Here is a 21579-nt window from a genome sequence, read left to right as displayed (position 1 = left end):
GGGCGAGCTAGCTGGAGAATGTTCCTGCTCTCGGCCGCCACCTGCTGCCCACTCTCAGAAGCGTTGAATTGACGCCAGCCGCGTGTGCGCATGCCTGAAGCAGTTTGCCAAAGGACCTGGGCAAAGAGGAAGAGGTAGGCACAGATGCCTATTGCCGGTTCCCATTTGAACGTGTTTAAGGCTTCCAAGGAATACGTAGGTGAACGGAGACTAAATGAGGCGGAAGGAAGGCCGCGATACTTACCTTGCGGCCAATGGCCATTCACAAAGCCTCTGCTGCACGGTCCAAGCACAGAGAGACCTTTATCTATTTAACATCCTTCGACGTGGGACTCTCCGATTTCTACCCGACTACTGCCAGCATTTCCAGTCCTTCTGTTAGAAAGCGCTAAACTGGAGAAAACGGTTGAAATCCTACGCGTAGGAAAAAAAAAGAGAGAGACAGAGAAGCCCTTCCATCTTTTTCAATCCCCGCATTCAGAGCCGGAAGAGTCTGTCAGAAGCTTGTATCCCTCCTCCTCTTTGGAGTCGCACAGCTCCTTCAAGAGGGAGGCGGACCCGCTTCTCCGAACGCGCAGGCACGCGAGCGAGAGGCGGGGCGTGGAGTCACGTGACCTCGCGGGGCGGACAAAATGGTGGCGCCCACGTCGTCGCGTGTTTAGCAGGCGCCGTTTTTGCCTCCGACGCTACCATGTCGCGGCTGATCGTCAAGAATCTGCCGAACGGGGTGAGAAAGGCGGCGGAGGGGGGGATCCGGGCTGGGGGATTTGTCCCTTTCTCAAGCCGCAAGAGGGGCCGAAGCCCGGGACGCGCAGGGGGTCGTGGCTGTTGGCTGGACGTGCCAGTTCAGTGCTTTTCAAACGTGGCAACTTTTAAGATGGGTGGATTTCAACTCCCAGAATTCCCCATCGTAACGCATCGCTGGCTGGGGGATTCTGGGAGTTGAAGTCCAGGCATTTTAAAGCATGGCTGGCTGGGGAATTCTGGGTCTTAAAGTTGCCAAGGTTGGCTGTGCTAGTTGGTCCATGTCCTGGGTGGGCAGAAGAATGGGATTGCAAAGAACCTGAAAGAGCTGTGGTGGCCCAGCCTAGGGAGCCCCCCACCCCTCAAAACTGAACAAGTGGCAGGCAGTCACTGAACCTTCAGTTCACATTTTTTTTAAGCGTACATCCCATAAAATTTGTTTATTGAAAAGATTTGTATGGGTGCGCATCTTAAAACACAATTCTGAGCAGCTCACAGTAAATGTGCTGCTACCATTAGACCCTTTTAGCTGAGCTGCGTTTTCTGTGGTTCTCCAGCCATTTTTTTTTCTACTGATTATGTTCTGTCAAGTCAACGTTGACTCTTAGTGACCACCTAGATGTATTTTTGCCCAGAAGATCTGTCCACAACCTGGCCCTTCAGGTCTTGCTATGGTGAACCCATCACTTCTGTAATCCAGCCTGTCCACCTTGCTGCTGGTCATTCTCCTCCCTTTCCTTCCACCTTTCTCAACATTAGAGCATTTTCCAGAGAGCTGGGTCTTCGCATAAGGTGTCCTGATTTGAGGCTGGTCATTTGTGCCTTGAGTGAGGACTCTGGTTTGATTTGTTTGATGATACGTTTGTTTGTTTTTTTGGCTGTCCACGGGATTCTCCAACACCACAGTTCAAAACCATCAATACTCGTTCCATCCTGCCTCTTCAAAATCCATCTACAGACAGATAGGATTTAAATTCTGGAGGAACTTTTAACAGTATTCTTATCTTTAAATATAATTGTCTCAGGGAATAAGAACTAAGGTCAGTGTCATAAAAGGCGTTACAGCGGACAAATTGCGCTTCTTGATTTGAGCTGACTGGTGTGCGTCAACAGTCAGTGAAGTGTTTTTAGTGACTGTTTCTAGGAGATGGTCAGCCAGTTTGGAGAGAAAGTGCTGTTGAGGTTTTCAGGATGAAGTACAGGAGGTCTGGGGTTGCTGTAGAAAACAGGAATTCGCAACCTAAGGCATGTGAACTCTTTTTTTGCAACTCTCAGACCCATCTCTGCTCCCCGTTCCTTCAGCTTAGTGGCATAGTTTCTTGCTGATTTTACAAGGGAGCACGCACACAAAAACTTTTTAAGTCCTGAAATAGGCTCATTGTGATTATAAAAGAAACCTTTTTTCAAGAATAGAAGAACCCAGACCCCCAAAACAAAAAAAAATGAGAAAACCTTGACTCTGTCCCTTTACATCGTTACTCAGCCCACTGTGACCATTGGTCACCCCCAAAAGGTAGAGCACAGGCATGGAAAGGTCGTCCAAGGGTGTCGATGTAGAAATGGCTTCTCATCAATGGCTAATCAAGGAACTACTAATGTGACAAACAGTCAAACAGACAAGCAATCAAGCAGAAAACAATACCCTGACGAAGGAGCTGCCAAGGAGAAAACCACACCCCACCAACACTGGCAGGGCGAGCTACTGAGCATAATCAGGGAGCAAACCCCACGCTCCCCCGCACTGATGGTGTTACCTAGTTGGGTAATGAGACATCTGCAGGCAAACCACGAAGCTCAGAGAGCACCAGGGACTCCACAGGTAGCTTTGCTGTTTTCTGTTATGGTCAGACAGCCTTCTTTAGCCTGATTGCCTGCAAAGGCATGGAACATTTGACAGCAATGGAAAATGCTTCATCCAGGATACTGACAGAAGATGTGGCCCTTGCACATCTTTTATTCATTATAAATTAGATTATTCATATTAGTGTTCTTCACTCTGCTTGGATGAGTTGATCACGGTGGCTTCTCCTACAGATAAGGGAAGAGCGCTTTCGCAATCTCTTTGCCGCCTTTGGGACGCTGACCGATTGCTGCTTGAAATTCACCAAAGATGGCAAGTTCCGCAAATTTGGGTTTATTGGCTTTCAGTCGGAGGAAGATGCCAAAACTGCCCTCTCTCATTTCGACAAAAGCTTCATAGACACGGCCAGAGTTACGGTGAGGTATATTTTGAAGTTACGTTGATCTGAAATAATGGTATGTGTGGGGAGGTGTTACACAGAAATCTTTTCTGGCAAAGTTTCTGGGTATGGATCCAGTGGCTATCCACAAAATAGCAATCTCAGCCTGATATGTCCTAATCCAGATTTTCTCAATCTTGGCGACTTTAAGATGGGTGGACTTCAACTCCCAGAATTCCCTAGCAAGCATGGCTGGCTGGGGAATTCTGGGAGTTGAAGTCCACCCATCTTAAAGTTGCCAAGGTTGAGAAACACTGTCTTAATCAATAGACCACATGTGTTTGAATCTGTAGAACATTTTAATAGTATATTTTGAAGTTGGTTGAATTGTAGCTCCCTATTTATGTTCAAAACAGAAAATTGGTGTAAGCTTTGCTGTGCTTTAGCATGCTAGCTTGTATTTGGAGTTTAAACCCAGTTCTGATTTGGTTAACCACCATCAAAGGGACTGTGTTTGAAGTACGAGTGGGAAGGATTATGTATAGTATTTGTAATTAGCCCATAAAACCTCTGTCCATGCAACACTGAACTCAGATTTTTAAAATCATGGCTTATTGATCAAATTATTCCCAGTTTAAACATTAGCCAAATCATGGGTGGATTTGAGCTAATAACATAATGCTGTTTGGAGCCATATCTATACTTTTAAATTTGTTTGGCCTCTGTGAAACGTAGGGGATGTGGCTTTTGAAATTAGATCAGCAATTGTGGAAATGTTCAGTCTGTTGGGGGAAATTAGTAGGAGTTCAAGGGGCAAAATAGGTTTGTTAATCCTCAGCAAGGTTCAGGCACAGCGTTATGCTTTAGTCTGTAGTTTAGAAAATGCAGTGGCTCAGTTCATCTCTCTTTATCTAAGGTAGATGAAGATGCCATATAGCAGTGTTTCCAACCTTGGCAACTTTTAGACGGGTGGACTTCAACTCCCAGAATTCCCCAGCCAGCACAGCTGGCTGGGGAATTCTGGGAGTTGAAGTCCACCCGTCTAAAAGTTGCCCAGATTGAGAAACACTGCCATGTAGCATCTTGATGTACTATATGAATCCAATTTCACAAAGCAAGAGTGAGGTTAGGGTGGGCTTATAAATATCTATCTTTTTTTTTTCAGGTTGAAGTATGTAAGTCTTTTGGGGATCCATCGAAACCTAAGGCTTGGAGCAAACATTCAACTAAGCCCCAACGGTTAAAGGAAACTTCCAAAAAATCTACAGAGAGTTCAAGCCATGCAAAAGTGAAAGTAAGATTTTTTTTCACAAAGTTTTATTGCTTGTCAAAGTACCTTTAGATGAAAATTCTCAGCCGTTCTACTTTCTTGACTCTGCCCCTTGTTCTTTTACAACCCGGTGGTTTTTTAATTTGTTCTCCCCTCTCCTTGCCCTTTTACACAGGCCCGGTCACTTTTAAAACTTTTTTTTCCCTTTTGTTTCCCAGGATCAGACAAAGAAGAAAAAGGAAGCGAGGCAATTGAAAGAGGTAAATCTGAAACACCTGCAAGGAGGATAGACATAAATGAGAAGCAGTTGAGGGTTGTTTGTCAACATTTGAATTATTTACAAAAAAAATCCCAACATGGCCATTTTTGTTTTTGGCATTGCTTTATTTATAACGTCACTTTTCAGTGCTCTTTAATGTATCGTTTTTGCCGCTTGCATGTATCTTGTCGATTTTGCTGCCTGAATGTATATTCTTCTATTTGTTTATTTTATTGCCAAACTCTCTACGCTGCTCCGTTCCTGAGTGGCTTGCATTGCAGAAAAAGGAAGAGGGAAAAAAACAATGTTTGTTTGTTTACTCTATATGTACACTGCTGAGCCAAAAGGACTCTGAGGCTGGTGGGGAATTGATGCTAGCAGGTAAGGCTGCTATCAGACCAGTCTAACTTTTAACCTTCTCCAAGATCTGTGGCAGTGGTGGAGCTTTTTCTGAATTCTGAGAGATCCTTAAAGATTTTTTTTTTCTCACATCCAAGTCATCCTTAAAATAATAACATCTTGAAATATGGGACAGCCTCCTTCAGACTTTGTCCTTCATGGAGGAACTGCCCCAAATGTTGTGACTTACTCTAACCATGATTGTGTCTAACTGTGAGCCTATCTTTGGCCAGCTGGAAGGAGAAGCAGCATTTCAAGATTTCCTGGCAGCACATCAGAAACGGTCCCAGGTGGCTACTTGGTCCAACGACACCAAAGGGCAGGAACCCCGCCGAGCTGAGCCGGCTGAGGATTATCTGAACTTTGATTCTGATGAGTCAGAGGACTTGAGCCAGGAGAAGGAGACAGAGATTGCTTCGGGTAATGGGCCTGTTCTGCTTCTGTGATGTTTTATGAGTAACTTGAATAGCGCTGATCTTCCTACCAGAGTTTGGGCACTCTTGGCTATCCTTCTTCTGCTCAGATGGAGCTTTCTTAGGCAGAAAGAAAAAATGGAACAAGGAGGGAGTGGGTGAATGGGGAAATCTTCCTGGTCAGTGGCATCCCATTGCTGCTTTCAAAGCACAGAAAAATGTGTTAATTCTATGCAGGTGGCCCTCGTTTAATGACAGCTCATTTAATGATGGCTCGGAGATACGACAGGGTGAAAAGGTTATTTACAGCCCATCCTCAAAGTTACGACTGTTGCACCACCCCCATGGTCACGTGATCCCAATTTGGGCTCTTAGCGACCGGCTTGCATTTAGGACAGTTTGCAGCATCCTGTGGTCACGTGATCGTGATTCACGACCTTCCCAGCCAGCTTCTGACCAGAAAAATCAATTGGAAACAATTGAATTTCTTTACGACTCGCTTTACAACCACCACAAAATGGTCGTAAATCCGGGTCCGGCCACGTGATGCCTTGCTTAAAGGCCATATCACTTAGCAAACAAAATTCAAGTCCCTGTTGTGTTCGTTAAGTAAGGACCATCTGTATACAATAGTCCAGCTTTTTGGGCCTCAGCAATCTGATTTTGGTATTGTTGGCCTTCCTACCAGTGTCCTTTCTTCCAACTCTGTGACAGCCCATATTTCGTGTCCCTTCTCCCTTTCTATCCTAAAGGTGGCTCCATATCAGTCTGCAAGCACATGTGCCCTTCTTGTGACCTCCCAAGCCCCCTAAACAGATGTCCATCAGGCAGTAGCTGATGCTTGCTTCTTCTCCATCCACAGAGAAAGGGAAAAGCTCTCTGGGCAAGGCAGCAGCCCAGCAAGAGCTCTCAGACATGGATTATTTGCAGTCCAAAGTGGTGAAGGGGGACGAGTCCTCGCCTTCATCGGCAGAGGAGAGCGAGGCTGACGAGATGGACTGTGAGGTGTTGGATGGAGGAGAGGAAGAAGAGGCGGGAGGGAAGACCAGCAGCAAGCTGACGGCCAGTTCCAAGACCAAGCTGACTAGAAAGGTCAAAGTCCAGAATCCCACCGTAGATACCAAGAGTATAAAGACAACATCACAGGTACGTCCCAATTCAGGAAAGAACCGGGGGGCGGGGGGCGGGCTGTGATCAAATGGGTCTCAGTTGGCCAGTCCATTGGGTTGTCTCCCATATTGTCTGTTTATGAATGCTGGGATGCATTTTTCAGGGAGTGACCTGATGAGAGCCAACCACATTGCCTGTAAAGTGGGGATGGGTATGTTCTAAAGCACAGACTGGACAGGTGGGATGGTCCATACCTGTGCTAGGAACACGCATGTCACCTGCCTGCAATTTTGCACTGCTCAAAGAGCAGGTGGGGATTGCCTATGAAGACTCTAAGCCTTAACATGGCACCCATGTTAGACTCTTTAAATGTAATGAAAAACTAAGTAAATTCTATACCAACCTTTCTCAACCTTCTGACCCTGGAGGAACCCTTGAAATATTTTTCAGGCCTTGGGGAACCCCTGCACAGTCAGGTTCAGATATAGGCCAGAAATTACAAAATTATTCTATTTGTTTCATGGGTAGGCCTGTCTATATGCATTCACAGTGTTCTTAAACTGAAAATAAAGAATGAAACTTACCTCTTTCATGTGAAGTTGCCCGAATTTGAAATATATTTTTAAATAAATCGTGGTCTCCCAGGGAACCCCTAGTGACCTCCCAGGGAACCCAAGGGTGCCACAGAACCCTGGGGGAGAAACCCTGCTCTATATGCAAGAAATGCTTTTAAGTTCCACAAAGCACCATGAGCTTTCTTGAGAATGTGAAAGTGTGGAGCAGCTACTGGCTGGTGACCCCCTTAGCAGTATATCCTCCCCAGTGCCAAGAAGAGAAGGACACGGGAAAGGAGAAATAGTTGGGTCGCTTCTTGCTGGCTGGGGAATTCTGGGAGTTGAAGTCCACCCATCTGAATGTGGCTAAGGTTGAGAAACACTGCTTTAGGTCCCTGATGCGTGGTTGTATTTATCTATTAAAGCATGTACCATCATAGACCAAAAGAATTATGTTGTTCAGTTCAGCAGAAGGCTGTTTCTTGTGCTGCAGTTCGTGAAGCTTTCTGGTTAGAAATAAAACACAGATGTTTTTGCGTGTCTTCCTGTAGGAAAACGTATCAGTCACAGCCAGCGAGCCCACCAGAGCATTCACAGTGAAGATGCGGGGTGCCCCGTTCAACGTCACGGAGGTAAGCCGCCTTTGTAACCCATCTAAGTCTGCTGTGACTCCCGCCAAAGAAAAAAGTCATCCTCCTTGGAAGATGGCTTTGCTGTTGCCAGCACTTCAGGATAGACCAGATTAGGAATCCGGTGTCATGTACAGTAGGTCAGTACAGGTAGTCCTCGCTTAACAACCGTTCGTTTAGTGGTGGCTCGGACTTACAGGGGTGCTGAAAAAACCGACTTACGGCCAGTCCTCACACTTGCAACCATCACAGCATCCCCACAGTCATGTGATCACAATTTGGGTGCTTGGCAACCAGTTCGCATTTGTGACCGCCGCATCACCCCCTGGTCACATGATCGCCATTTTCGATCTTCCTGCCCAGCTTCTGGCAAGCATAACCAATGGAGAACCATGTGATTCACTTAATGACCATGTGGATCGCTTAACGCCCGTGGTGATTTGCTTAATGACCACCGCAAAAAAGGTAACATTGGGTTGGATTCGCTTAGCAAACGAAATGTTGATCCCAGTTGTGGTTGTTAAGCGAGAACTACGTGTACTATTTTTATTGTAAAGCTTTAGTGATAGAATCCTGTATGTCGGAATGTGCTTTCCCCTTCCTTTATCTTCGTGAGAACCGGGGAGGGGTTTGTCTGAGACTTTCACTCAGGTTACGTCTCTGCCCCGGACTCAGTCCTCTTTCATCTGACTGTTGTCTTAGTAGTCTTAGGCTCTTCCTTCTGTCCCTCAAGACCATTCCCTCGTCTTTCTACATTACTGGAGACTGAGCTTGTAGCATTATTCAGAATGAGCCCATCCCATTATTCAGAATGAGCCCATCCCATTATTCAGAATGAGCCCACCTGAAGAGGACAATTCAAAGAGGCAAAACTGTAAGGGTGTTAGACCTAAACAGTGGGCTGAACCAAGAATCTTTTAGTTTTAGCGTGGGTGTTAAACCAAAATGTGGTTTGTTTAGGTTTGACCGGGAGGATCGCAGGAACCTAGCCAGCAGTGTCGCCAACCAGACTTGGTGTCTGACGCTAGTCACCTGCTGCTTATTCAAACCTTGCTTAAGTAAACCAGAGTTTTGCACCATGTGCAAACCAACCACAGTATTGGAGGACTTTCTTGAAGATCACGGCGACCTGGGCGGGGATGTGGGTTGGCTCTAGAATCAACCACCTTTTTCACACTTGACTCTCTTTTATGGACGCAGCAAAACGTTAGAGAGTTTCTTGTGCCGCTTCGGCCCCTGGCAATCCGGATTGCGAGGAACGCCCACGGGAACAAAACAGGTAATGGCCGGATTCTTGTTTATGCTCTTAGTTATTCTGTTCTTTGATTTTGTTAAGAGTGATTTGTGTGGGTCACAGGAAGCATATCTATCACCCTGCCTTGTTTATGCTGCTTGCTCATTAACTTTGGGTGAAACCAAAAAAGAATTGCAGAGTGGGAACTTTACTAGTAGATAATATCCTCAATGGGAGTGGGCTAACCCTGTAGTGTTGCCGTGTGTATAGTGGTCTTTGTTTAAGATCCTTTAGAGCAGTGTTTTTCAAACTTGGCAATTTTAAGACGTGTGGACTTCAACTCCCAGAATTCCCCAGACAGCATGCTGTCTGAGGAATTCTGGGAGTTGAAGTCCAGGCATTGAAAGCCTGGCTGGCTGGGGAATTCTGGGAGCTGAAGTCCACACACACATCTTAAAAGTTGCCAAGTTTGAAAAACTCTGCTTTAGAGCTTCTTACTAGAAGTGGTTATATAACCCCTCAAATACCTCAATTTCCTTTTCTAATTTCCATTTCTCAAAATTACAATTTTTGGCTGGTGCTTGGACCACCCAGAGCAAGCACCAAATGCTTGTGTGTCTTCTCTGGTACTTAGAAAGAATGAATCACTTTTGTACTTGTTCTGGAATTCTGAGTAAGCTTGCAGTTCTATTTATTACTTAGCATTAATTCACATTTGGGGGACGCGGTGGCGCTGCGGGTTAAACCGCTGAGCTGTCGATCGGAAGGTCGGCGGTTTGAAACCGCGCGGCGGGGTGAGCTCCCATGGCCAGTCCCAGCTCCTGCTCACCTAGCAGTTCGAAAACATGCAAATGTGAGTAGATTAATTGGTACCGCTTCGGCGGGAAGGTAACGGCGTTCCGAGTCGTCATGCTGGCCACATGACCCGGAAGTGTCCCTAGGGACAACGCCGGCTCCAAGGCTTAGAAACGGAGATGAGCACCGCCCCCTAGAGTCGGACACGACTGGACTTTACGTCGAGGGAAACCTTTACCTTTACCTAATTCACATTTAATATTGGCTTCATATAGCTTCCTGTACAATCCCATCTTGAAGTAGGTTACAGCTTTATGTGGTTACTCTTTTATTATTTGGTTCCTCTGTCTCTTTCTTTCTTTCATTTTAATTCTTGTTAAATTTGCTTTGCTTACCTATTTTTCTTTTTATTAGTATGTATATGTGCATGTATGTGTGTTTGTCTATATATATATACTGTATATATATAAAGTAACAATGCAATGGAGACTTTAACACTGAATAATCAAGACTGAAACCTTTATCATATAATGAATACTTTGATGCAGAGTGCAGTGGTTTTTTTTTTTAATGTTATACTGTACTTAACCCTGGATGAAAAAAGTCAAATAATTTTACGCTTGCAATATTGACATCCTTAACCATAATTAATGTTGTTAGCATACTTTTTTTTTCCTTTCTCTATTCCCAACACTCTTAAGTTATCTAAATAATAGAATGCCAATAATTTTCAATTAAAATTGTATAAATATTGCATCGGGGCAGTGCGTATTAAGATTTATAACAAGGTAATAAAAAGGAAGAAAATATTGTGTGGGTACTCTGGAATCACACACACACACACACACACACACACACATGCACACAGAGCTTCCACTGAAGTTTGAGTACCCAATGTGGGCATTTCAAAGACCCACTCAAAAAACCTTCTATGTTCTTTGTTTCTTAACTCAGGCGCTTTATCTCCTGTTATGAAACATCAGCGGAGTTTAATTATATCCTTGTGTGTTGCTGTTGTTTTTTCTCAATTTCACAGGGTATGTATTTGTTGATTTTAACACTGAGGAAGAAGCACAGAAAGCCCTAAAGAGGAATCGAGAATACATGGGTGAATATTCTGCTTTTTGACTGGTGAAAGGTTCTTTGGGCTGAGTGGTTTCTGATTTGCTTCACGTGGTGCTGTTTTAATACAAATGCTAGTGGGGTGTTGTCTTTTTAAGACATACTGTATGTTTAAAACATAACATGCAAACATCTAAGTGTACGTACCATTTGGGCTATAATAGTATGTGGGAGAAACCTTGGGATGCTGGGCCAAGAGACACTGCCTAGGGAATGGTCAGATAAGAGACAGCTGAGCCCTCAGCTGGATAGTGGGTGGGGCAAGAGGCTCAGAAGGGACCCTCCCTAGTTTCTCGGGCGGTAAAGGAGCTGCGGGGGGATGAGCCTGAAGCGGAGGGTGATGTAATGGTATGTGGGAAAGACCTGGGGAGATGGAGCCAAGAGACACTGCCAAGGGAATGGTCAGATAAGAGACAGGTTAGACCACCACTGGATAGTGGGTGGGGCGAGAGGCTCAGAAGGGACCCTCTCTAGTTTCTTGGGCTGTAAAGGAGATGGCAGGAGATTCCTACTTTCAGACTTGCAAGGGTCTATCAATGTAGCTTTACATAAAGTAGAATTAGTTCATCTGGTTGTAATTCCCATCTGGTTAACCCCACAAGGCCAACATCAACCTTGCAAGTCTGAAAGTACAATTCTCCCACTGTCTCCTTTACAACCCTTTACTGTCTGTGTATTACATGAGAGCTGGTTTGGTGTAGTGGTTTAAGGCATCAGGAACTGGGAGACTGTGAGTTCAAGTCCTGCCTTAGGCATGAAGCCAGCTGGGTGACCTTGGGCCAGTCCCTCTCAGCCCTAGGAAAGAAGAAGGCCAGGGCAAACCACTTCTAAAAACCCTTGCCAAGAAAACTGCAGGGACTAATCCAGGCAGTGGCCAGGAGTCAAGACTGATTCAAAGGCACCCAGAGACACAAATTGCATGCCTTTAAATGCATGCCAAAAAAAGGGCATTGTTCTAAGGAATAAATGCATATTGAGGAATTGTCTTCACCTTCTCAGAGGCTGGAAAAGGGCAATGCATTTTGCAAAACAGCAGAAGTTTGGAAATCTGCACGTTTTCCCCTATCAAGGAAATGGGTAGTCACCTCCCCACTGCCTCAGTAGCTAGTTAGCAAGAAGATCAAAGCCTTCTTGTTCTGACAGACATGGAGATTTAATTTATTTATCAAATTTATTCACCGCCCATCTCGCTCAGAGAGTGACTCTGAGTGGTTTACATAAAATAGGAATAAAATATTAGTTAAAATTCAGTAAAACAATTCAAACAATCTTCTTAATAAATACTATGTTCCAAGAGGTAGATGGTAAAAAGTTCTTCATTTAATTTCCAGGAAGCATCTTCAGGGTGCTAACCTCCCCCAGGGTTGGTTATCCCTCTTCACGCCCCATGCGAGATGGCAGAGCCAGGTCTTCGCTCCTTTCCAGAAGGCCGGGAGAGTGAGGGCTCGCCTCACCTCTGGGGGGAGAGTGTTCCATAGGGCAGGGGCAGAGGAGTCTCTCTTCCTGGGACCCGCCAGTTGACATTCTTTCAGAGACGGGACCCACAACATGCCATCTCTGCCTGACTGGGTGGGACGGGTTGATGTAATGGCAATAGAGCCAGTTTGGCCTAGTGGTTAAGGTTCTGGGCTAGAAACCAGGAGTCTGTGAGTTCTAGTCCCACCTTAGGCAAGAAAGCCGGCCGGGTGACCTTGGGCCAGTCGCTTTCTCTCAGCCCAACTAGGTGCAATGTAGACCAGCCTCCTCGTGGTGCACCCCGGGCAATGTGACTTGTCATGGCTAAATAGTCTACACATCTGGCTGCTGGACCTCACAAGGATTTCCCAGCAAGAAAAAAAGCAGCATGAACACCGAGCTGCAATGCCATACGATTTTAAAAAAAATGTAATGGGGATGGGACGGTCCCTCAGGTAACCTGGGCCCATGCCATGTAGGGCTTTAAAGGTGATGACCAACACCTTGAATTGGACCTGGAAGCAGATTGCACCTGATGCAGCTCCCGAAGCAAAGGTGTTACAAGTGCCACCCTTGGGACACTCAAAATTGCTCATGCTGGGGTTAATGAGGTTCTGAAATAAACGTGTGGCATTCCCAAGATATCTGCCACCAAACCTCCTTTTCCCCTTTCCATAAATCTAGTTAACAAGATGCTGTGAGAACGTGGCTTTCTTGACAGTGGGTAGTTGCCAGGGGCTTGACCAGATTTTTCCAAAGGTGAATTAATCCTTTTTCTGCAATACTCTGGGTTTTCTCCTGGCAGGTGGCCGGTACATTGAGCTGTTTCCAGAAGAGAGCCGTGCTAAGGCAAAACCCTCTGAGAAGGGGTCAGCCCAGGCTTGGCAGAGGACTAAAAAAGACGATGAGGAAGAAGAGGATCTTTCAGAATCAGGAAGGCTTTTTGTGAGGAACCTTCCCTACATGAGCACAGAGGAAGACTTGGAGGCCATCTTCTCCAAATATGGTAAGCTGTCATCCCCATTCTTGTTTTAGCGGGCCCTGGAGCCTCTTTGTCAAAATGCTGTTCCTAAAAGCAGGGTGGGATCCTATTAGGTTTCAACACAGCTTCAAAGATGCTTCGTTGCTTTAATTATGGCAGCCTTTCTCAACCTTTTGACCCTGGAGGAACCCTTGAAATATCTTTCAGGCCTTGGGGAACCCCTGCCCAGTCAGGCTCAAATATAGGCCAGAAGTTACAAAATTATGACATTCGTTTCATGGGTAGGCCTGTACGTATGCCCTAACAGTGTTCTTAAACTAAAAAGAAAGAATGCAACTTCCTTCTTTAATGTGGAGTTGTCTGAATTTGAAATAATTTTTTAGATAAATCATGACCTCCCAGGGAACCCCTAGTGACCTCTCGCAGAACCCTAGGGTGCCATGGAACCCTGGTGGAGAAACCCTGGTTTAAACTATTTAATATGGTCGTGAATCTAGAATAAACAAACAACAACAAATGAGAGGAACAGCGTATGATGTCTTGAGCATCTTGAAGGAAAAGTGAGGTTTAAATAGAATTAATAGGTCCAGCTATTAGGAGAAACTTTACAAGCTTTTGATAAAATTGATTTTACTATTATAATCGAAATTCTTAAAAATTATATATACATAAACAGACACAAAGAACTTTTGATAAAATAATTTCTCTGTTTAGCAGCAGCTAAACCTCCGTAGTGGTGCCTCCTTTTAAAATTAATTAAACATTCAATTTTATGTGAATTGGGCCAAACTGACTATCCCATCAAGAGGGCTTCCTATAATTTTCCACGTGCTGAAGCAGAAATAGGACAGTACAATAAATGATGCCTAATTTTTTCTTTGAGATACAGATTTTCTTTTCGAATTGCTAGGTCTTAACTGGGTCAGCTATTCAAACTCAGTTTCTGGATTAATGTTTTTTGGGGCCTGGAGGAGGCTTTTAGGAAATGGGCACTGTGGTTGTGCCAGCAGTTGCGGGCCAGTTGTCTAAACTGTTGTTCTTCAGGGGAACACCCAGTATGATTGAAAGGGCCAAGCTGGACATTATTCTCATCACCTTAAAGAAAAAAAAACCAAATCAGATGGGGTGGGGGGATCATTTTCTTGTAGTATTATTTTCCCAGTGCTCTGACTTATTGGGGGAAGAAGTGAGGGGGTACCTCTCATGAAACAGATTTCAGAGGAACGTTTTTCTTCAGTGCAGGGGAAGAGAAGGCTTGGACCTCCTGCTGATTTTTGGCTTAAAGGCTAAGTAAGCAAGCATGAACATCTGCCTTCCAAAATTCATTTGATGTTGCCTCCCCCCGAAGTAGACCTGCTCATGTGAGCTTTTCCTGATGAATCTGTTATTCCACAGGGCCTCTCTCTGAGATCCACTTCCCTGTTGACGGTCTGACCAAGAGGCCCAAAGGTTTCGCGTTTGTCACCTACATGTTTCCTGAGCATGCCGTGAAGGCATTTGCAGAAGTCGACGGACAGGTTTTCCAGGTACAAACTGGTTGGTGGACTTCTCTATGCTGCAGATCTTACACAGCTGCCCCCAGGCAGCTAACAGAGAGGTGGTTGTTGCTGTTCAGTCGTTAAGTCATGTCCAACTCTTCATGACCCCGTAGACCGTAGCACGCCAGGCCTTCCTGTCCTCCACTGTCTCCTGGAGTTCACTCAAATTCATGTTCATTGCATCGGTGATGCTACCTAACCATCTCATCCTCTGCCATCCCCTTCTCCTTTTGCCTTCAGTCTTTCCCAGCATCAGGGTCTTCTCCAGTGAGTCCTCTCTTCTCATTAGGTGGCCAAAGTGTTTGAGCTTCAGTATCTGTCCTTCCAGTGAACAGTCAGGGTTGATTTCCTGTAGGATTGACTTGTTTGACCTCCTTGCAGTCCAAGCGACTCTCAAGAGTCTTCTCCAGCACCACAGTTCGAAAGCATCAATTCTTCGGCACTCAGCCTTCCTTATGGTCCAGCTCTCACAGCCATACATTACTACTGGGAAAACCATAGCTTTGATTATACGGACCTATGTCGGCAAGGTGATGTCTCTGCTTTTTAATATGCTGCCTAGGTTTTCCATAGCTTTCCTCCCAAGGAGCAAGCGTCTTAATTTCATGGCTGCAGTCACCATCTGCGGTGATCTTGGAGCCTAAGAAAATAAAAACTGTTGCTGCTTCCATTTCAGGTGGTCCTCACTTAATGACCATTCATTTAGTGATGGTTCAGACTTATGATGGGGCTGAAAAAACCAACCTACAACCTGTGCTCACACTTATGACCATTGCAGTGTCCCTGAAGTCACCTGATCAACCTAGGCAACTGGTTCACATTTATGACTCTTGCAGCATCCCATGGTCACGTGATGGCCATTTTTGACCATCCTGGCTGGCTTCTAGCAAACAAAGTTAATGGAGAACTGCATGGTTCGCTTAACGACCATGTGGCTCACTTAACAACTGTGGTGATTTGCTTAATGACTGCTTCAGAAAAGACCATAAAATTGGGTTGGATTTGCTTAATGACCGCTTTGCTTAGCAACTAAAATTCTGGTCTCAATTTTGGTCATTAAGTGAGGATTACCTATAACTGGGTTAGACAGTTGGAGACTCTTTCTTGGATTTCCATATAGTGAGAAACTTCCATGTATTGAAAAATATCTTGAGACATCATTCTTGGGCTCCACTGATGGGCAAAAAAGTTCCCATGTAAATGCTTTCAATACGGTAGCCTGTTTCTTAATGGGATAAGGACCAACTGCTGTATGTGCCATATTTTTGTTTTTATGGGATTTTAATGTTTATTGTTATTGTATTAAGTTTATTGTAAGCCTCCCAGAGTCCTTCTTTTGGGGGAGATGGGCGGTAACGAAATTAGAATAATAAATAAATGTTTTCTTCAAAGCAAGGACGTGTTGAACCAGTTAAAAATAACAGCCTTAATAAGTTGGGCTGAACTTAGCAGAGAGATGAATGCAGATTTTTGTTTAGGGTAGCAAGGAAAGGAAGGTCTGGGCGGGGATGCCTGAAGTGGCCGTCAGCAGAGCCCACAAGAACCAATTGTTGCTTTGAAGGTAGAACTGGAGGAGAAGGTTTCAGTGCTTCATACAAAAGGCCTCCATGAACTGTCAGGGTGGATGGTCATTTCTGAGTTGAGGCTGAGCAGCTGTGTAGTAATGGAAGTCTTCTCCTGCCCAGAAGTTGGACTAGGTAACCATCAGAGAGATTTTCCAAGACTGGGGATCCAGGATAACTTTGGACTTTCCTCCTCTTCTGTTTCCAGGGTTGGTATTCCAGAGCTTTTATCTTTCTCCTAGGGCCGAATGCTGCACGTGTTGCCTTCTACCATCAAGAAGGAAGACGCTGAAAACTCAGATTCAGCGGGGTCTTCTTCGTACAAGAAGCAAAAAGCATCCAGAGATAAAGCAAACAGCCTGAGGTTTGTGCTTCCACACCTGCAGTTTCCTTCCTCTTTTTCTGCTTATGTTTATTAAGAGTTTTCATATAATGAAAGACAAATAGGAAAAGAGAGAGAGAAAGAAAAGAAAGAAAAGAAAAAGCAAAAAAGTTCAAGAGAAGAAAAAGAAAACTAAAGAAATATTTCAGTGACTTCCAATCTTCTATTCAACAAGTAATTAAAATCTTATTGTCCTTCCTCCCTCTTAACTATTTTGCAGATCCCCTCAACCCCTGTGACGGAATATGAGGGTGATCTTGGAGGACAGAGGGAAGAGATGCCGCCCAGGGAACAATCAGATGAAAGGAAAGGGAGTCCGAGAGAGGGTAGCGGTCTAAAGAAGAAACTTAGGAAGGACCCACCCTGACCACTCAAGCGATAAATAGAGGGCGGGAGATTTGTACTTTCAGACTTACAAGATTCTGTTAGTGTAGTCTTACAATAAAGTACAGGTAGTCCTCGACTTATGACCACAACTGGGACTGGAACTTCCATCACTAAGCGAGGCGGTAATTGAGTAACATCCCATTTTATGACCTTCCCCCTTGACTTTGCTTGTTAGAAGTCAGCCGGGAAGGTCACAAATGGTGATCATGTGACCCTGGGACCCTGCAATCTTTGTAAATGCATGACAGTCGCCAAGTGCCTCAAGTTTGACCATGGGGATGCTGCAACGCTCGTAAGTGCGAGGACTGGTTGCAAATCAATTTTTTCAGCAGCGTTGTAACTTTGAACGGTCGCTAAACGAATGATTCTCAGTTGAGGACTACCCATAGAATTAGTACATCTAGTTGTGTTTCCTGTCTGGTTTCCCTGGAAGGGGTGACAACCCCTCATTTAATCCACATCTTTCTCAATCTTCAAATCCCTAAATCATCAATTCATTTTTTTTCTTCTTTCAGCAAAAGGTCCATATAAGGTTTCCAGTCTTCCCAAAAATTTTGTCGTTGTTTGTTCTCTGACCAAACAGGTCAGTTTCCTTATATGGACCTCTCTGCGAATTCTGACATTTTCACAGTCCATTCCTTCACTGTGGTAATGTCATTATTCCAGTTTTCTCCCTCCCTTTTTGACCAGGAATGTGAGGAGCGGGGAGGAGAGATGTTTGGGGTCTACCAGGGTTAGAGAGCCCAACTATTTTTTTCCCACCTTCTCCACCAGCAGATTTGCTCACCTGCATGGGATCCCTGAGCACCCATGGTGACCAGGCGAGCAGTCAAGATCAGGGGCTGGGCTACAGGTTTGTCACTTGGCCATTGAGGGGCGGCCTGAAGTCGAGGAACTCCGCAGTGGTGTTACAGTCCACCCGAGCAGCAGGACTCACAATGTTTCTCCTAAACCTAGTTCTCACAACTGGAACACCCTGTTCATGGGAACGAATGCTGTGGCAGATGCTGTTGCGCAGAAGTACAACGCTACTAAAAGTCAAGTGCTGGATCATGTGAGTTTTTTGTTTAAATGGCTTCTGCCCGTCAACCAGTATCTTCATCCAAAAATCTGCACCGAACATTTTTTCACCCCTTAACTTGGTGTTTTTCAAACTTGGCAACTTTAAGAGGGGTTTTGTGAAGTCCCTGGTGCTCTCTGAGCTTGGTTGTTTCCTTGCAGAAGACGTTTCATTACCTGACTAGGCAACATCATCAGTGCTAGTGAGTGTGGACTTTGCTCCCTGTTTATATACAGTAGCTCGCCCTGCCAGTGATGGTGGGAATGTGGTTTTTTCCTTGGTAGTTCCTTCATTAGCGTATTATTGTCTGGTTGGTTGGTTGTCTCCTTTGTTGTTCAACAGGAAATTGTTTTCTGCTTGATTGTTTGTCTGGTGTCAATCCCTGCTTATCTGGGCTTGGCTGCTGGAGAGGATGTGTCCTGGTCTATTTTGTTTCCTTCTTCGCTTTAATTGTCTCTTTTGAATGGTGTGTAAATGCAGTTTATCTCTATGTGTCTATCGATGGCTGAAGATGGCTTGTTGATGGCTGAAGATGGTTTTGGAATTATGTACAGTAGCTCTCTTCCCCCAACTCCTCCATCCATTCAACTGGTCATTGGTCACTTCTTAAAAGAGCCTTCTTTTTACTTTGGCAGGAAGGCAAGGGGAGCGTGGCCGTGAGGGTGGCTCTCGGGGAAACGGAGCTTGTTCAGAACGTGCGCCGGTTCCTGCTTGAAAACGGCGTCTGTCTGGATTCCTTCAGCCAGGTAAGGGAGTTGTGGCCGTTCAAACCCTCACCCTTTCTCGCTAAATCTGTGGCATCAGCCTGGAAGCTAATTGAAGTTGTCAGAAAAGAGAACTCGATGGAGTGTATTTTGTTAAAACATTCCTTTTTTTAATAATAGTTTTATTAAAGGTTATGCAAAACAGATAAAACTAACACAAGAACCTAATAGAAAAATACATTGAGGAAGAATGAATGAATGAATGAATGAATGAATGAATGAATGAATATATATATATATATATATATATATATATATATATATATAAAAATAAAATAAAAATAAAAATGCAAGAAAAAAATCCCCCCCCCCCAAAAAAAAGAAACTTCCCCGTCATCTCCAGCAAGTACATTCAACCATAACAACTTAGCACTGTCACTTAAGATACAACCAAATACATCTTCATTCCACACTTCACCCCATTTTCTATACAGGTACTCGAATTATGGTTGTTCATTTAACGACACTTCAAAATTAAAATAGGCAGGTGGATTCACTTAACGACCACAAGATTCGCTTAACAGCCACCATGATTCACTTTACAACTGCTGTAAAAATGGTTGTAAAATCAGGTCCGGTCACGTGATGACTCGACTTATGACCACTGCAAAAATGGTTGTAAAATCTTGTCGGGTTTGCTTAATGACCGCATCGCTTAGCGACAGAAATTCTGGTCCCAATCGTGGTCATAAGTCGAGGACTACCTATATTAGGTTTGCAATGCAGCCTCTCTCCCCTTCTGTTCCTTCTCCCAGGCTGCTGGGGAGCGGAGCAAGACGGTGATTTTGGTGAAGAACCTGCCTGCTGGCACAAAGGCGGAGGAGCTGGAAGACCTTTTTGGGACCTTTGGTGGCCTCGGGCGGGTTCTGCTCCCAGAAGGAGGAGTGACAGCCATTGTGGAATTCCTGGAACCCACAGAAGCGAAAAAGGCATTCACCAAGTTGGCCTACTCCAAGGTACAGGCACAGGGGTAAGGGGCAGTGATGTGAGCATGGTGGCAGCCAGGCCTGGCAGTTGGATTGTGGCTACTCTGGGGGGGGGGTGCTCGGATATCCTGCCCACTTTTCAGCGTTAGTTGCCCCCCTGTATTAAACGGATCTTGGGGCCATCATAGATGCCACTTTCTATGCTAGTACTGATTTGTAGCAAACATTTTTCCCTGCTCATTTTAACTGCTTTGCCCTGATTTTTTTTTTCCTTGCCCAGTTCCAGCATGTCCCTCTCTACCTCGAATGGGCACCCATGGGGGTCTTTTCTGGTCCTGGGAGAAAAGTGTCAGAGGCTGAAGAGCAAATGGAAGGCGAGGAGCAGACCCAGAGAGGTATGTTTGGGGAGCTGATGTGGTCAATGTAGAATCCGTTCTGTATTACAGGTAGTCCTTGACTTACGACCATTTGTTTAGCGACCGTTAGAAGTCCAACAGCACTAGACAGATCATCAGTGAGTCAGAACCGCTTATCACTGTCTTGGCAGGATGCTAGATTGGTCCAGCAAGGGCTGATTTACATTAGACATCTCTAGTAAGAAAGAGCTGTTGAGCATCTCACGTGCTTTATAAGCTATAGTTTATGGCTTTGGATGAAGCTAAGCAGTTGGTTTACTTAATCATAATTAAACCGTACCCTAGCACAACGTGTGAGTCAGTTCCTCTCTACCAATTCATGATTTGAAGCCCTGCTACTAATTCCCAGATTCCTCATTTCAGCAACATCCCCCTCCTTGTTCATTTCCTTCCCTTCCCTTTTGGTTTTTAAAAACTGATTTTAAAAAGCCGTTCATTTAACGACAGTTCAAAGTTACAACAGGAAGCTGAATTTATTTAATGACCACATGATTCGCTTTACGGCCACCGTAAAAATGGTTGTAAAAACCCACTGTGAAGGTTTTGTAAGGGAGGGAGAATTAAAGAGAAGGCTGAAGCTGTGTGTGTGCCCCATATATTGTTCCCAGCGCATGATTTCCCTCTTCAAGACCTTTAGATAAAGGGTTTTAATTTCCAAAGTGCATAGAAATCTTCTTGCAGCTCATAAGCCTGCCAGCCTCCAGTATCCAGGGGAGAAACAGAAGTAAATTTCTCTGTAGGAAAGAACTTCAGAAGGTGAACTCCTTATATACTGTACACTAATTTGTAGATTGTGTGAGGGTCCCCTTTCCCCAGCTCTAATCTTGTTTCTTTTCCTGGGGATCAAAAAAGGGGGCAGGGCGATGCCTGTCTATTTTGTTCATACGTTACCTTTCCAGACTTTTTGTTGGCAAAGGCTGGTTGTATGAAATCATGCCTGGCTTAAAAAGTCCTGGTGTGTCTTTGTCTTAAGAGGTGAAATACACACGACAACAGGATGCGTTGTTTCTTTTTCTCTATGCCTGCAGTGCTTAAAGTCAACCAAGACAATCTGCTCTAATTTGGCATCCTCTAGATATGTTAGTACTGTAGCTTTTAGGATTTTCATGAGGACTACCTCTTTGACACAGCCTGTGGGCACTCTGCTGTAATGATGTCAGCCTTATCAGGTAGACCAGACAGGAAATATGACCAGATAAACTAGTTCTACTTTATTGTAAAGCTATATTAACAGGATTTTCCAAGTCTGAAAATACAATCCTACCCCCCTCCCTTACAGCCCAAGAACTAGGGAGGGTCCTTTCTGAGCCTCTTGCTCCACCCACTATCCAGCTGTGGGCTATGCTGTCTCTTATCTGACTGTTTCCTAGCTAGCATCCCAAGATGGTTTCCCACATA

The 21579-nt window shown here is 44.7% G+C and overlaps 1 protein-coding gene across 1 annotated transcript in view; it reads left to right on the top strand.

Moving 5' to 3' along the window:
• The first annotated feature begins 611 nt into the window (after positions 1 to 611).
• Positions 612 to 21579, top strand: part of RBM19 (RNA binding motif protein 19) — a 95839-nt gene continuing 74871 nt past the window's right edge. The window contains exons 1-16 of the mRNA XM_063315875.1: positions 612 to 727; positions 2779 to 2961; positions 4090 to 4218; positions 4413 to 4454; positions 5086 to 5272; positions 6128 to 6411; positions 7481 to 7561; positions 8759 to 8837; positions 10624 to 10695; positions 12970 to 13170; positions 14542 to 14672; positions 16489 to 16610; positions 17973 to 18069; positions 18711 to 18821; positions 19595 to 19795; positions 20046 to 20160. Of these exons, the coding sequence (XP_063171945.1) occupies positions 692 to 727; positions 2779 to 2961; positions 4090 to 4218; positions 4413 to 4454; positions 5086 to 5272; positions 6128 to 6411; positions 7481 to 7561; positions 8759 to 8837; positions 10624 to 10695; positions 12970 to 13170; positions 14542 to 14672; positions 16489 to 16610; positions 17973 to 18069; positions 18711 to 18821; positions 19595 to 19795; positions 20046 to 20160 (2071 nt within the window). The 5' untranslated portion in view covers positions 612 to 691. The remainder of the gene's footprint in view (positions 728 to 2778; positions 2962 to 4089; positions 4219 to 4412; positions 4455 to 5085; positions 5273 to 6127; positions 6412 to 7480; positions 7562 to 8758; positions 8838 to 10623; positions 10696 to 12969; positions 13171 to 14541; positions 14673 to 16488; positions 16611 to 17972; positions 18070 to 18710; positions 18822 to 19594; positions 19796 to 20045; positions 20161 to 21579) is intronic.

This window comes from Candoia aspera, chromosome 15 (assembly GCF_035149785.1).
Source record: "Candoia aspera isolate rCanAsp1 chromosome 15, rCanAsp1.hap2, whole genome shotgun sequence".
NCBI classification, from domain to species: domain Eukaryota; kingdom Metazoa; phylum Chordata; class Lepidosauria; order Squamata; family Boidae; genus Candoia; species Candoia aspera.
This window is presented reverse-complemented; position numbering and strand designations above follow the sequence as displayed.